General features: G+C 35.2%; 1 protein-coding gene across 4 annotated transcripts in view; it reads left to right on the plus strand.

Moving 5' to 3' along the window:
- The window catches only part of EXT2 (exostosin glycosyltransferase 2), a 67,733-nt gene that overhangs the window by 10,379 nt on the left and 40,570 nt on the right, over positions 1 to 16,784 (plus strand). For all 4 annotated transcript variants that reach the window (XM_087921393.1, XM_087921395.1, XM_087921394.1 and 1 more), the window contains 4 exons: positions 313 to 429; positions 3,646 to 3,841; positions 4,921 to 5,060; positions 7,691 to 7,784. In XM_087921393.1, coding sequence (XP_087777519.1) covers positions 313 to 429; positions 3,646 to 3,841; positions 4,921 to 5,060; positions 7,691 to 7,784 — 547 coding nt within the window. The remainder of the gene's footprint in view (positions 1 to 312; positions 430 to 3,645; positions 3,842 to 4,920; positions 5,061 to 7,690; positions 7,785 to 16,784) is intronic.

The following is a 16,784-nucleotide window of genomic DNA, read 5'->3' on the forward strand; positions in this document are numbered from 1 at the left end:
TTCAGTGACGTAACTTTGAATGGTCATTAAACTGTTGTAAGTCGAGGACTATCTGTATTAAATCACCAATATACAGCTTTTCATTTAGCTACTATTCATAGAAGTTGAAAGAAATAAAAAATGTCCAGTTAAACTGATACCTGAATCTCTGGCTTAAGGTTTAGATATGTGGTCTTTTGTTGTATATTTACTGTCTTTCATTCAGTATGTTTCAGCTGTATACTTTATCTTACCTCTCTGATTATCTAAATCCTTTGAATGAATGCACATGAAAAACATGTGAATCTAAAAAAAATTTTCTGTCATCCTCAGAGCTCTGTTGGCAGGAGGTGGCTTTTCTACATGGACCTACCGGCAAGGATATGACGTCAGTGTTCCAGTTTATAGTCCTCTATCTGCAGAAGTACAACTGCTAAATAAAGGACAAGGGTAAGCTGAGGTGTTAATCGTGATTTTGCTTTTACAGTGCTAAGAAATTCAGGCAGCCAAGTCAGAATTTGGTAAAATTGTCTTAATATTGATACTCCTCCATTCGTTCAGAACTGGAGAGCTGAAATATTCAATATATTCCAGACTTCTTAAATATTATGCCATAATGACTGACTGTGTAAGTTCTGGATTCCTACCCTCCTTTATTTTGGAACACTATTTGCCCTTCATTAATTTTCCATTAATTTTCCAGGATAATGTATAACCATCAGAAAATTTCTATTGCTATTCAGCAGATTCTGGAGATTTCAACTCATTCAAAGTAAATGTGTATTTCTTGAAAAAAAATTATATCAACCTCATGCTTCAATCTATTTCATTCATAATTGTTGTACATATCTTGTTATTGGAGAAAACAGAGTAAATAGGAGTTGCGTAACTAATTGCTTTTTTTCTATTAACATTTGCATTGGTAGTATACAGATACTTTTAATTTCATTTTGTTTTGACAGAAGTTGTGGGTCCATCACTGGAGGCTTTTGAGAAGAGACTGGACAGCTATTTGTCTGGAATAGATCTCCTGTTTCAACAGAGGGTTGGATTAGAAAACATCCAATGTCTCTTCCAGCTCTGTTATTCTGATAAATCTATTAATTGACATAACTGAGGAAGCTCTTATTTTTAACATACTTCGCCAAGTCTTGAATCTTGGGTCTTGGGTCATTCTGAATATTAACATTTCTGACTACTTTCAGTTCCAAACTCTGTGTTTTTTTCCCTTAGAGAATTGTTCCTCTTTCCATTTCCTGACTATGTCTTTGTATGTTTTTTAGATCTTCGTTATAGTATTGGGGCATCCTCACCAATTGGTTTTGGTGTTTTCTTCCCCCATCCAGTGGGATTATTTGTAACTACATTTTTATATCTTCTTTTTAAGAACTTTTCTTGTTAGCTCTAGAAAAAATAATAATCAGAGAAGCAGAAAGAAAACATGCTAACTCCTGCTTTAGTCCAATCCTACTTACTATGGTTTATTAAAATCCATTTTTTAAAAAAAAAATATTTTGACTATATATGGCTTTACTTTCCTTTAAAATCAGTAGCTCTAGTATTACGTGATTACTTTTCAGTACTATTCCTGTTATTTTCACTCCATTGACTAAGTTTTTCCTGTAGGTTGGTATCAAGGAAAGCTCATTTTCTCATTCATTCTTCTGTTCTTTGAAGAATAAATTATTAGTAAGACAACTCAGGAATTTAAAGCACCAAACATGGGAATTTATTTTCCAATAGACATTAATATCCTAAAGTTCCCCTCATTACTATTTCATATAGATTTGAAAAATCTGCCATTTTCTTTTTTAAGATACAATTGATTATATCTTCTATTATAAACAATTGTCCTGCTCTTGTTTATTTCCTCACTTATTTTATGATCTGCCTGCATTGTTAGCTTTTAGCCTTTAGAAGGTATACTTAGAACCAGCAACTTCTTTTTCAAATTCTAGAAATGTTAAGAATGTTTCCTGCTCGTTTTTGTATCACATTCAGATCCTCTCCCTTGAGCTTTACATTTATATCTAAACTATTCATCTTGAACATGCTCCTATCTATCATCCCAAATTCTCTATCTTCTTTGTCTTTACAAATTTAACAGAAGGTTGGTTAAAAAATATTTTAAATAATTTCCACTTCCATGTTATAAAGCAGGCGTAGTTTTGGCCTGCAGAGTGTTTCTGGACGACAGGGAGGGCAAAAACGGGATGCACGGAGGTTTTGGGAGGCCAAAAATGGGCCCATATTCGCTGTATAAGATGCAGAGACACTTTTTTGAGGGGAGGGGAGTGTATCTTATAAAAATAGACAATCCATTGTTATATGGAAAACTGATCTGCCTTAAATTAAATCAGTTTCATATGCCTGGAGGGAAAAATAGACGTGTTTTCTAGGCTGACCTGTGGTCTTTTGGGAATAAGTTAGTGTGTTGGTTTGTTTATGAAATTTAAAAATCATTTCAATCTGAGCTAGTTTCTCAAGATGAATCAAGATGCCATCAGAATGGTATGATCCCAAAACTGATAACAATCTAAACCACTTTATAAGACAAACATGTGACTGCTGATAGTATTGTCATGTGGCAATGTTCTGCAAATTAAATTACATTGCTTCTAAAGCTATAGTAAAATTGGAACTTAATTTTACTGTATTTGTAACTTCCTGATATTGGTTAAATATTAGTAATTCCATCTATGTCTGAATTGGTATGTATTCAATTTTAATGGTAATGATACATTTTAAATTATATATTTATAGTTATTAGTTTTTGGAATAGTAGTATTGCTGAATAAAACTCGGATAGTTCAGCTATAACCAGGAAGATAACTTCCATCTTCTATTGCCCATATAATATTTACAAGTTGGCATCTAACCCAAAATAATAAGAGTTTAAAAGAAAATGTAATAAGCCGGAGCTAATATGATGTAAGTTATGTTAGTCCTTTCAAAACCACTTCTAAATACAGTCTTTATCATATTTATTGAACAATTCTGTTTATTTGAATATAGCTATGGTTTTCAAATAATGGTGCAACCGTAGATTGTGTTTCAGTGCATCCTTAAAAATAAGTTTAATTGAATCAATTGAGAATGACACCAGTAAATTCAGAGGGTGAGATAGTTTGCCTGCAGTCCCACCATACTTATTCATCATTCATTGATGTTAGTGACTCACATTGTGTTCAAGTGTGAAGATCAACTTTTTTTTTTACTGCACTACCTACTGCATTTTGCTTATTCAACTTCTTTAATAATGTCTTCCCAATTGGGTTGATACATAATTTTCCCATTTATCATATTGTTAGTACACCAAAAACCAAAGAAAGAACAAATATTTAAGAATGTGTTTGTGTAGTAATAGCAATAGCACTTGGACTTATATACTGCTTCACAGTGCCAGCCTTCTCTAAGTGATTTACAGAATCAGCGTATTTCCCCCTAACAATCTGAGTCTTCTTTTACTGACCTCAGAAGGATGGAAGGCTGAGTCATCCTTGAGCCTGGTAGGATTCGGACTGCCAAAACTGTTGGCAATTGGCAGGCAGCAGAATTAACTTGCAATACTGCATTCTGACTAGTGTGCTGCCACCATGTCCAAGTCTTTGGCAGCATAAAGAGAATACACTGCTAAACTTGTTCCAACCATTGTGTGTTCTTCAGTCTTCGTAGATATTTTCTCCTCTCCTCCCAAATTGCTCTTCATCCTGAATACCGTTCGGAACTGGAGGCTCTTCAAGCAGAGAATACAGAATCTGTGCTAATCTTGGACAAGTGTACCAATCTTTCAGAGGGAATTCCTTTTATTCGAAAACGTTGCCATAAAAACCTGATGTTTGATTACCCTCAGGTCCTTCAGGTAATGCTGCATTTTGCTCCTATCATTTCTTGTTGGCTACAAGAGAGTGCTGATACGATTTATTTTAAAAAATATCAGGGTTTCTGTAAGCATTAGATTTATTATACAACCTTTCACTGTTTATACATGATTAGTTTGGTGCATTGCTACCTTTCTAGGAGTGTGAAAGTTTTATGGGTTAGCAGAAGTTTTTGAGAGCAATTTGAGGAGTCTGGCAGAATATGGAATTGACAGGATCCTTCCAACCTAGTCTTTGCATCACTTTTTATATTCTTCTGAGGGATTCCAGCTATCTTCTGGAGCAGAATTTTGAAAGAAAAGGAAAGATTACTGACATTTCAACTTTTCCCAACTCCAAAAAAGCAGTCAATTGTTTTAAGTCAGATCCTGAACTTCCATAAAAAAATTCACTGAGTTATGAGCAGAATGTGTTTTTTTACGAAAGGTCTGGCTCTGAGTAACATAATCCAGTGTTTGTGTACGTTCAGTGTAGTTTTTGACCCCAGAGACTGCTTGGGATTTGCCATTGCCTTCTTCCTAGGACTGAGAGAAGTGAATGGCCTAAGGTTATCCAGCTGGCTTTGTGCCCAGAATGAGACTAAAAATCACAGTCTCCTGGTTTATAGCCTGATTCTTAACCTCTACACCAAACCGTCGTTCTTATGTTTTCAACATTGCAGCCCTGGCTCACTTATGTGTTTAAAAATGCACATTTAGAGGCATCTTAATAACCTTTTTAAGTACAGTATGTTTAATGCAGGAAACTGATATGCATGTTTGCCACATACTGTAGGTATGGGGCTCTTTTTTTGGTGAAATAGGAGTATTCTAAGAGACAAATGAAAAGACTGAAATAATTCTGGAAAAAATGGTTGGGGTATTAGTTTAGTATTTCAAAATTGTAATTAACCTTTATAATTAATATGAAGAAGGAAAACCCTGTATATATTTGATACATATTGTATAACCATGAAATCCAGTTTCCTAAACATAAGATGGTGAATAAACAAGGCATTTGTTTTAATTTAATAAGATAATAGAAAAACAATTATGACTATTTTCTGGCTCTTTGTCCACAGGAAGCCATATTCTGTATTGTTCTGCGGGGAGCACGTTTAGGACAAGCGGTTTTGAGCGATGTTCTTCAGGCTGGTTGCATCCCTGTTGTCATAGCGGATTCTTATGTTCTTCCTTTCTCTGAAGTTTTGGACTGGAAGAGGTACATTGTGTTATTATCGCTGAGTGGCTTATTTGGAAACTTCATGAGTCTGAGAAAAATATATAGATTGAGTTTATTTGTCTTATTTCCAAGACATACAAGAATATTCAACTGTACTGGGTTGACAGTTTGAGCAGTCAGGCACTTTTTGATGAAGTTGCGGACTTCATTTAGACCACAGATTGCTCAACCCACTATAGCATAACCAACACAAGCTATGAAAAGGAATAGATTACCATACATTAAAAAAGAATCACAGAAACAGCCAACAGACTATTACAATCAAACAACATCACCGTACAACATAAACCAACTAAAACCCTTCAAAAGATTTTAAGTAAACCAAAGGGTCAAGTAGCTCAAGAACAAAAAATAGGAGTTATCTACAGTACAACATACAGTGCAAGGACTGTAACAGCTACTGTGTAGGACAAATATTCAGCAGATTAGCAGAAAAATCCATTAATATCTTAGAACATATGGATAGACTCAACCATGGTTTCAGTTGGGAAACTAAGCATCTTAGCCCAAGCTAAACTCAAAAATGCTAGGGAATTCCTGGAAGTTCATTTCTCTGTAGTTCAGAGATGCATGAAAGCAAAATGTAATGTTAAACAGAAGAAATCATGAATAGTATAGTAGAAGAAAGGAAGTTACATTTTTGGATTTCTCCATTATACCATCCAGATACTGAAAACTAATTTTCATCAACATTGTAGTCGAACAAAGAAAATGCTGTATTCTAGGCTTTCTCCTTTGTTATATTAAAACAGGTACAAAAACATTAGGGGTGTGCATGAAATAGAAATGTTTTGATATTCAAAACAAATATATTCTGTACCAGATGTTCTGCCAAACTTTTGGAACAGCTCTGGTTCAGAAGCAAAATCCAAATTATGGGTTTCAGCCAGCATGAAATTTGCAAGGATGATATGTGCCAGCCTTGCTCTGCTCACTCCATAAAATAATAATGATTTTATCGTATGTACATGCCACCCCTCCCTTATCACCTCCTGTCAGCAGCTCTCACTGTGTTCCTCCTCTTCCCAGTGACCTCACATTCATTTCTCACCTGAGTTGCTATTGCTGCTGAAGTCCTTGGCTTTTATCTGCTCTACCAAAAGCACTTCACTTCAGAATAACCATGTCTACTGATGTCTGAAAAAAAAGAGTCTAGCTTTGTTCCACATTCAGATTAAACATGCAAGTTTTAGCTCAGATACAACCCCCCTGAAACAGCTATCCCATCCATAGAATAGTCTGTAGAGATTCTCAGTCATCCAGGTCATGGTTGTCCCCAAGGTGCTTTTTTAGAGGCAACTGGACTTTGTTTTTTCTTTGAAGACGTTTTGCTTCTCATCCAAGATGCTTCTTCAAATCTGATAGGATGTGGGAGTAGGAATGGATTTCCAGAGGAAAAATAAATTGCTATAGGAATCTGGAACACTACTCAGGTGACCTTGAGGAGACAGATAAACCTCCAAGTGCTTCAACGAGCCTCTAAAACAGAGGTCCCCAAACTTAGCAACTTTTTAAGACTTGTGGACTTCAACTCCCAGAATTCTCCAGCACAGTATAGCTGGCTGGAGAATTCTGGCAGTTGAAGTCCACAAGTCTTAAAGTTGCCACGTTTGGGGACTCCTGCTCTAAAAGGATGCAAAAGACCAGCTGTTTGCAAGGAATATAAATCCTTCCATTCCACTCTATCCTGCCAGAGTTGAAGAGGCGTTTTGGATGAGAAGCAAAATGTCTTCAATGAAAAATACAAGAAAGTCTAGTTGCCTTCTGAAAAAGCACCTTTGGGACATTCATAGAATACATTGCACATCCACACTAATGTTGAGGGAACACTGACAGAATGTATGTTTTACCATAATATTGTCAAATCCCTCATTTTCTAAATTTGAAGTACTGTCATCATGAGGATCGTTATATTTATGCACTTTTGAAAACTGCTGTGTCCTTATTGAGGCAAGCTTCACAATCAGATATTATCGATACATTGCATTTTTAAGCATAGACAAAATTCATATTTTAATAATTGTATGTATTATTTTTAAAAGGTACTAGGAAATATGTCATTTTTATATTAAAAAATCTCAAGTTTTTTAGAGCTTTTTTTTATGCTGTCCCATTTTTTCATTTTTTGGGGGTGGGCCTTCGAGTCTTTGGTTTTATCAGTTTAACTCTATAAAAAGTAATTTTCCCCATTTCTACTACATGGATCTTCTATTAAATCTTGAATTTCTCCCTTCAGTACAAACACTTCTGTGGAGGAATTTGATTCAAGTCATTTCAATAAATGAAAGAAGGTAGATTTTGCCAATTTAAAGTTGAAATTAAGGCTCTTTTTGTTCTATCTGCTGCAACTCTACTAAATCCTGCTATAAATCAGTGTTTCTCAAGCAACTTTATGATGGCTTAGGGAATTCTGGAAGGTGAATGAATTTCACCCATCTTAAAGTTGTTTGCTTGAGAAACACTGCTATAAATGGAAGGGACCCTTTCATTCAGAAGAGACCATGTCTGGATCTAGACCATTCTTAACTTCTCTGACATTAATTACGACCTTGGGATGGCTTAGGTTTTCAAAGTATTTCCTCTTTTTCTTTTCCTATTTCTACATTTAGAGCTTCTGTGGTGATACCTGAAGAGAAGATGCCCGAGCTGTACCATATCCTACAGAGCATACCCCAGCGGCAGATTGAAGAGATGCAGAGACAGGTACAATTAATATTCATTAATGTGCAGAAATAGGTGTCATATAAATCATTGTTTTGCTGTGAGTCTAATGTGTGCATATATGTTGGATATAGGGTAAATGTTAAAATATTTTCCATGTTTCTAAATGTTAGCGATTTCTTCAAAGGAGGTGCACAGCATTCCCTACTGGTAAATTATGTAGTATAGGTACACTGAGATTACACAAACATAATATTCTGTACTGCTTTTGTAAAATGAAATGAATGATATGAAATGGCAAATGAATTAGAATGAATAAAAAAGACATTTGATTATTTGCTTATGGGAGTTCTGAATGATTTTCACACTTTCATTAGTTAGGATTCTCAATTAATATGTATATGTTTATTTAATTTATTTATTGAATGTGCACTGCTTAAAAAAATAAAGGGAACACAAAAATAAGACATCCAGATCTGAATGAATGAAATATTCTTATAAAATACTTCGTTCATTACATAGTTGAATGTACTGACAACAAAATCACACAAAAATTATCAGTGGAAATCAAATTTAGCAACCCATGGAGGTGTTATGCCCCTGGTGGAGTCTGACTCTGAGGAAGAGGAGGAACAGCCAACAGGGAGTGGGAGTGTGGCTCCAGAGGTGGTGGAGGAGACTGGGGAAGGGCAGACTCCAGCTGAGCAGTCAGGAGGATCCAGGCCCATCCCCATCCATCCTAGGTCATGCAGGGAGGAGAGGATCAGGGAAAAGTGAGGTCTACTCAAGAGGAGATTACCATGATCCTCCTCGTGGCTTGCTGGTGGAGCTATGTATATAGGTTTTTCAGCTACATAGGTAGAATTGCTGGAGTCAATTAGTGTTTACCTTGAAAGAGGTTTATTTGTTTATTTATTTGTTGGCGTTCTTCCCATGGACTTTTCTTGGTTATTTGCCTGGAGGTTATGATTAGTTATCTCAGCTTGCTTCAGAACTCTCATCAATGCAGTTTGTTTGGTTTTCTGTTAGCCTCATTATTTACTTTTGTGACTTTAAACTGTGCCTAATAAAACAGTGACGTTAAGTTAAAGGCCTTACCGGACTTTAATATATGTTTTGGGTTTTGCGTTATTTTGAGAGACGACGAGTCATCACAGGAGGTCTGGATTTGGAGTTACACTCAAAATTAAAGTGGAAAAAAACACTACAGGCTGATACAACTTTGATGTAATGTCCTTAAAACAAGTCAAAAAGAGGCTCAGTAGTGTGTGGCCTCCACGTGCTCAATTGGCTTCAGGTCTGGGAATGGGTGGGCCAGTCCATAGCATCAATGCCTTCGTCTTGCAGGAACTGCTGACACTCTCCAGCCATATGAGGTCTAGCATTGTCTTGCAAAGGGGTCTGAGGATCTCATCTCGGTATCTAATGGCAGTCAGGCTACCTCTGGCGAACACATGGAGGGCTGTGTGGCCCCCTAAAGAAATGCCACCCCACATCATTACTGACCCACTGCCAAACTGGTCATGCTGAAGGATGTTGTAGGCAGCAGAATGTTCTCCACGGTGTCTCCAGATCCTGTCACATCTGTCACATGTGCTCAGTGTGAACCTGCTTTCATCTGTGAAGATCACAGGGCGCCAGTGGCGAATTTGCCAATCTTGGTGTTCTCTGGCAAATGCCAAACATCCTGCATGATGTTGGGCAGTCAGCACAACCCCCACCCGTGGACGTTGGGCTCTCATACCACCCTCATGGAGTCTGTTTCTGACCATTTGAGCAGCCACATGCACATTTGTGGCCCGCTGGAGGTCATTTTGCAGGGCTCTGGCAGATCTCCTCCTGTCCCTCCTTGCACGAAGGCGAAGGTAGCGGTCCTGATGCTGGGTTGTTGCCCTCCTACAGCCTCCTCCATATCTCCTGATGTACTGGCCTGTCTCCTGGTAATGCCTCCATGCTCTGGACACTATGCTGACAGATACAGCAAACCCTCTTGTCACAGCTCGCATTGATGTGCCTTCCTGGATGAGTTGCACTACCTGAGCCACTTGTGTGGGTTGTAAACTCGGTTTCATGCTACCTCTAGTGTGAAAGCACCGCCAGTATTCAAAAGTGACCAAACCAGCAGCCAGAAACTATAGGACCTGAGAAGTGGTCTGTGGTCACCACCTGCAGAACCACTCCTTTATTGGGGATGTCTTGCTAACTGCCTATACTTTCCACCTGTTGTCTATTCCATTTGCACAACAGCATGTGAAATTGACTGTCAATCAGTGTTGCTACCTAAGTGGACAGTTTGATTTCACAGAAGCGTGATTGACTTGGAGTTACATTGTATTGTTTAAGTGTTCCCTTTATTTTTTTGAACAGTGTATTTGCTGCCTTTCATCCAGGCATTGAAAATGGCATACATAGCCCTTCTCTAATTTTATTTTTGTCACATCTATGCAAGTTACCCCATTTGTCCAGGTCAGAGAACATTACAAAATAATAATACAATCGATGACAATACTGTACCCTAACCCTAACCCTAACCCTAACCCTCCTGTAAATTATTATTATATTTTTATCCTTTAAAAAAGATAATTCAAGGGGGCAAACATACCTAATGTTCCTGCCTCATATTTTCTTTACAACAACAAACCTATTACGTGGGTTGGGCTGAGAGAGAATGACTGGCCCAAGGTCATCCAGCTGACTTTAATACCTAAAGCAGGACTATAATTCCAAGTCTCCTGGTTTCTAGGCCAGGACCTTAACCACTATACCAAACTTTCTCTCCATAACTCCATAACTATGGACTCCTCTCGGAAAGAATGATAGCACAGACATCTAAATAAATAAATGTTGGTCTGTATATTGAGCAATTTAAATCTTGTCAATGCTGAAGATTATTTTACATCCTTCATTTATAGATTATGTAAAACCGATGTGGCTTTGTTAGCATGGTAAATGAATGAATAAAAGACTAAACATACAAACAAACAAATAAATGACATACTCTTTATAACAATTCACAGATGCATTTTAGAAGGTGATAGGCACCCATATTCTGCGTTACAAATGGAAGCTAGCATTTTAATGTGCAAGTGGTCCCAGGTTAAGAATGAGATCTGTTTTCAAACTGAAATTTTATTTAGTTGTAACTTGAACTTATGCAGACATGTTCTTATGACAGTTATTGTCAATGCTAAGTGTTAAATGATAAAAGAGGAAGAGAACTCTTAAGTCTGTAGTTATTTAAATATGTACATATAAAAGGAAAATTGGGTGAATAACAACCACACTTAAACTTATAGTGCTGTACAGCCCTCTCTAAGCGGTGTCAGCATTGTCAGCATATTGCCCAAACAACCTGGGTCCTCATTTTACAGAACTCAGAAGGAAGGCCGAGTCAATCTTGAACTGTTCAGGATCAAACTCCTGGCAGTGGGCAGAATTAGCCTGCAATACTGCAAAATTGCATTCTAACCACTGCACCACCAATAATGATAAATGCATGTGATTTAGGAAAACTAATATTCAAAGTTCAGAGATAAAGTCTGTTGGTACTTTAAAACAAGTTTGTTTCTTTTTAGAATGATAATCCAGCATTAGTTTTAAAATGTGAACCTTCTGTTTTGGACTGCAGATCAGTTGAATTTTCAAAATTTCTTTGGAAAAACAAAACCTGGAACTTGTTTTAAAGAACTTTAATGAAGAATCAATCTATCAGTCCTATTCATTATAAAAATAAATGTGCCTAGGGAATGTAATCAAGGTTACAAGGAGAATATTGAAGTATACGAAATCAAGCATAAATATCAGGAAAAGTCATACTGTAATGTGAGGGCCAAATTTATGAGGAGGTAATAGTTTTCCTACTCAAGTCACTTGACATGAGGCAGTCCTGGAGACTAATGTGGACTTGGATAATTTTTGAGGTAATTAGGTTATTTAAGTCTGAGAGAGATCCCACTGAGGTTTTTGTTTTGCTATGAATTTTTGCCAATATGACAAATAGCCAGAAGAGGTCTCTGCTCCCTTGATTCATTATGATTTTCATAGTCTTTGCTAAACTCTCTATTTGGGGATGGGTTAGTTAAACGCTTCAATTGTGCTAGAAATGGTTAACTTCTGAGTACTATTGAAAATAGGAAAGTTGAGTTTATCTTAATGTGATCAGGTATCCATATTATTTAGCACTCTACTTTTTTATTATACTATTACATATTATACATACCCTGCTAGAGTAATGCATGGAACTGTAAATACATATCCTTAAATTTGTAATTATGTTTATAGATACTTCCCTTCCCTGTTTCTTTTCTTTTAGTCTATTGAGGATGCAACATCTGGCAAAAATGTAGGAATGAAATTAGAGCCACATCTGTCAGTGTTCTGAAATCAGAGAATTGTAGAATTGGAAGGGCTCCAATGGTTCATCTAATCAACCCCCACCCTGTCAATTCCAACATAGGCTATTCCAGACCTGTGTGAGTCTATTTTTTGAGCACTCTTTATAACAATGAGATTCCTTACCATCCACATGTAATTTGTTCTTCTGCCAAACTCTTCTTTCAGTCTGAAACTTTTGTTCAAAGCTGTTAGGATTTAACAACATAATTTCTTTATTTGTATACTAATGGGTGAAAAATTGCAAATGTTGATCTTTGAATCAGTCTGCTGCCTTTTTTGTGCAGCATTCTAGGAGTACAAATATTCTTGAGTGCTGTATTGTTGAATTAAATCTTTAGCTTCATTTTACATTGCAGGATATATTTACTAGTTTAAGCTGTAAATAAGGGTATATTCTTAAAATCGTATTTATATATGTGGGTTTAAATATTTAAAGATTAAATATTGTCCTTCTAAAATTAATGCTAGATTTTCGTGTCAGTGATTTTTACATCCTTTTCAATAAATATAATATCTCTTTTACTTGTATTTTGGTATATAATATTTATAGTTTCTTGTGGTATTTTAAAAATGAATTATTAGTCAGCATAGTTATTTAATCCTATTTAGTCTTATGAGAACCTTATTTTACCTTTTTTCTAAATATGTGCTAATAATTTGCTTCTGAAAATATTTAATTATTAGGATAAATTCTAGAGTTGAGTATAGTCAGTTTCATTTGACTTGATATTCATTTTTTTTAAAAAAATACCCCTCATAATGTGACTAATTTTAGTCTAACAAAAAACTCATAAAATTGTTTTTAATGTTGTCTAATTTACCTAGAAATCACTGTATGGGGATTTTCTCTAAATTCTGCAATAACTACCAATATTTTTATTTATGGATATTCTCAGATTATTACTAATAATTTTTAATCTAGTTCAAAATCTCCTCCCAGTATTAATTTAAAAAAAAAACAAATCCCCATATTGTCTTAATAATATAAAGTAGTGGGTTTACTGAAATTTGATTTAACAGATTTCAGATACAATATCACTCCACTGTTACTTAACTAACTAGAATCTGTTAAATCAAGGGTTTATCTATCTATTATTGAATGTTTATTCAAAGCAAAACCCTTTGTCAGTGTTCCAGCAAACCACCACTCCACCCAATAAGTCCGAGAAAGACATCATCTCAATGGTTCCTTTTTATTTGGATAGTAACTAACACAACTGACACCTTTTATGTCAGCGACAGAGTTATGCAATTGGCTAAGATGACACAAATTACTTAAATTCATATTTAACAGGTTTTGGATTTAACTGATATTCCCCTCCCCTGAATGATCCATTAACTGAAAGTTTTACTGTAATTGAATCTATTTTCATTTGGACTCCCAATATTAAATATATCTTTCATTTGATTGTCTTACTGTGAAAAAATAGAAAGTATGTTAAAAAAAAACCAATATCGGAAGGGGCACGGCATATTGAATCCCATACTTGCTAAAAGTATTGCATTTTTTAGATAGAATGTATTGTATTTTTCCTAGAATAAGTATTCTCATTCGATAATGCATAACAATATATTCTATATTTTATATTACAGTAGCATACTTTGGGTTTGCTAAACATGCCATGCACAAAACACACACATTTCATTTATGGTCAGTCTTATTTATTAATAAGATTTCATATTAAGGCATCTATGGAATCTTAGAAGTGACATACATTTATTTGATATTTGTTAAGAAATACATATTCAGAAAAACTATGTCCAGCATAGATATTGAATGGAGAAATAGCCCGTGAATGCAGATTCTTAATTTGTCTGAAGATGTGTGAAAACTTCTACCACCTGCTCAGCAGCTGTTCATTTTTTTCTTTTGCTATGGAACTAAATGATTGGTTAAAGATGGCCCTTGACACAGAGGTTAAAAACATACTTGTTTTCTATTTAATATGAAGTGTATGAGGTGAGGATAAGAAAGGAAGTGTTATAGTTTTTTAGCTTATTGACTGCAGATCCTTGCTGGATTCTGCTCTTCCCTTTCATACTTGTCTTAGAAGAGTTATAATTCCTTGCTGTTGTGGAAGCATCCATAGTTAAACAAAATAATAGGCTATAAAGCTTTAGGAGCTGAGTTGAGACAATTCAAATCTTAAGCCTGATATTTGGGGTTGGTAAAAACAAAGATACTACGATGGGATGAGAACCCTTAGAGAAAATTATTCTTTCTGTACTTTCAGAATATTTTCTTCTATATCATTTATCCACTATGTCATTTGATGTCTACTATACTTGTATCCCCTTTCTAAACGATGTTCAGGACTAATATAATGTGCTTAGTGTCCAAATCAAAAGAAACATTATATGTGGCTGAACAGTTTTTGAATTGTATCAAAATTTCATCCTTTGCAACAATGGATGGAAACTAATTAAGAAAAGAATCAACCTAGAACTAAGGAAAAAATCCTTATAGTTAGAACAATTAATCAGTGAAACATATTTCCTCCATCATCACTGGAGGTTTTTAAGAAGAGATTGGACAACCATTTGTCTGAAATGGTCTAGGGTTTCCTGCTTGAGCAGAGAGTTGGATTAGAAGACTTCCAAAGTCCCTGCCAACTCTATTATTCATTATTTCAGATTTTTCTGGCTCCTTTACTGTAATGTAATATTTAATGTTTTATCTATGACGTTATTTTCATTTGTGATTGGCTGTAAGCAGATAGTTTCTTGGTTAGAACACAATTATTTTCACAAGTTTATGTAATTATTTTCAGTCCCTTGCTTCTGCTTTACTCCTCGATTTGTGCAAGAAGCCAAATAAAGTAGGAAACCACAGCTAAGCTGTGGTTGACTCCAGAGATTGCTTTGTTTTGCTGCTCAGTTAAAGGTTGGCAAAAGACTGCATGTATGGGCATGAAATTCATGCACATATATAACTTATTTATATTTTCATGTTCTGCTTTTTATAACTACAGGTTCAACATGCAAAGATTTACAGTATACAAAGACTTTAATCCTAACTCTATAAAATATTTATATGTAAAGTGGTAAGGCTATAGGCATGAATGTTGGCTGAATGGCTTTGAGCCAGTCATTTTTTCTCAGACCAATCTTACCTCACATTATTGTTGTGGGGAAAAATTACAAAAACCTGCAAATAAGAGTATTATGACTATAGCAAAAGAAAGGAAAGATGATACCAATAGTAATAGGTACCTTGGGTGCAGTCTCAAAACAACTAGAGCACTACTTGAACGCTTTCGGTATTGACAAAATCACCAGTCAATTGCAAAAGGCAGCTTTGCTTGGAACAGTTTGCATCCTGAGGCGATACGCTTAAACACCATCAAACGACATCTGCCAATCCCAGATCTTTGGGAAGGACTTGATAAGTAGACAGAAATTCCAGATTCAGTCTAAATTTCTGAGTCTGTGATGAATCATAATATTAATAATAAACATCTGGCTGACTATGCAATCAACCATAATAATTAATTTGAACAGGCAGTGAGCTTTATGGGAGAAGTTCTAGTGAATCACTATACTTAATACTTTGTAAGTTTTGAACACTGAAGTTGTAAAATATCAATATTTCTTTTTATACTGATTTAAAGTCTAAATTTCATTTCTATAGGCGGCTGCAGGGAAAACCATTGCCTGCATAATTCTGATTCTTGTATATACAGGGACATCTCAGCATCTAAATATTTTTTTCTAAAGCCTTCAACATATTTTTTTGATTACTGGCTCCTTTAACCTTGTTGGTTGATCCTAAAAAGCATAAGCCATCTGACATGTCAGTATCTTCATTGTCAATTCTAAGGTTGATGCTGTTTGTTACTAATTTGTTTCTTTATATATTTAATCTCATTTTTTCATTGTGCTCTGTTGAATTTACAGATTCAATCAGTCTGTCTGTTGCTGTAATAATACTGTTCATGGTACTATTTATATGTTCGTGTTACATACTCTATGATTTGGGAAAGTTAAATGTAATGCATCCCTTTGTGTTTGAAGTGTCATAATCTAAAACCAATTTGATATTCTGTTAGAAAATAGTATTTGATGATTCACATACAGTGATGTACTAAATATGTGCAAACATATGTATGTACATGTTTGTAATATTTGTACTGCAACCATGTAGAGTAACATAGATTAAAAGCAGCTGTTTGTAGCTATAAAATGCCTGAGAAAAGTCTGAAATTAGAAATGAGTTATTTGCATTGAGTTAGAATATAACTCAAGCATTTTCTTGCCTATTTGATGACTACTACATTAAGTTTCTATAGTTCATATATTAAAATATATTTTTCTATTGTTGAAATAATGTCTAAACTGTGCTATTTTGTTAAAACTGTTCATTTTGTATATTTTAAATGGTTGTGTCTCTTAAACGAAAACCCTTTAATGAAAAAACAACATAAATCCCCAACAAAAATTCCTGGCAAAATGTTTTTGCATAGGTATATGAGTTTCTGCTGCTGAGGGAAAATGCATTCCATACTGGATTGGAACTAATCATTGCTATTAAGATTTGTATGCAGAATTTTCTTATGGGTAGACTTGAGTATTTTAGAAGCAAACTTTATTCAATGTGACCTCAATTTTGAGAGCAGCCAAAAAAGCACCTTGAGATCTATAAACCAG

This window comes from Pseudonaja textilis, chromosome 1 (genome assembly GCF_049901715.1).
Source record: "Pseudonaja textilis isolate UNSWEBS1 chromosome 1, rPseTex1.2, whole genome shotgun sequence".
NCBI lineage: Eukaryota > Metazoa > Chordata > Lepidosauria > Squamata > Elapidae > Pseudonaja > Pseudonaja textilis.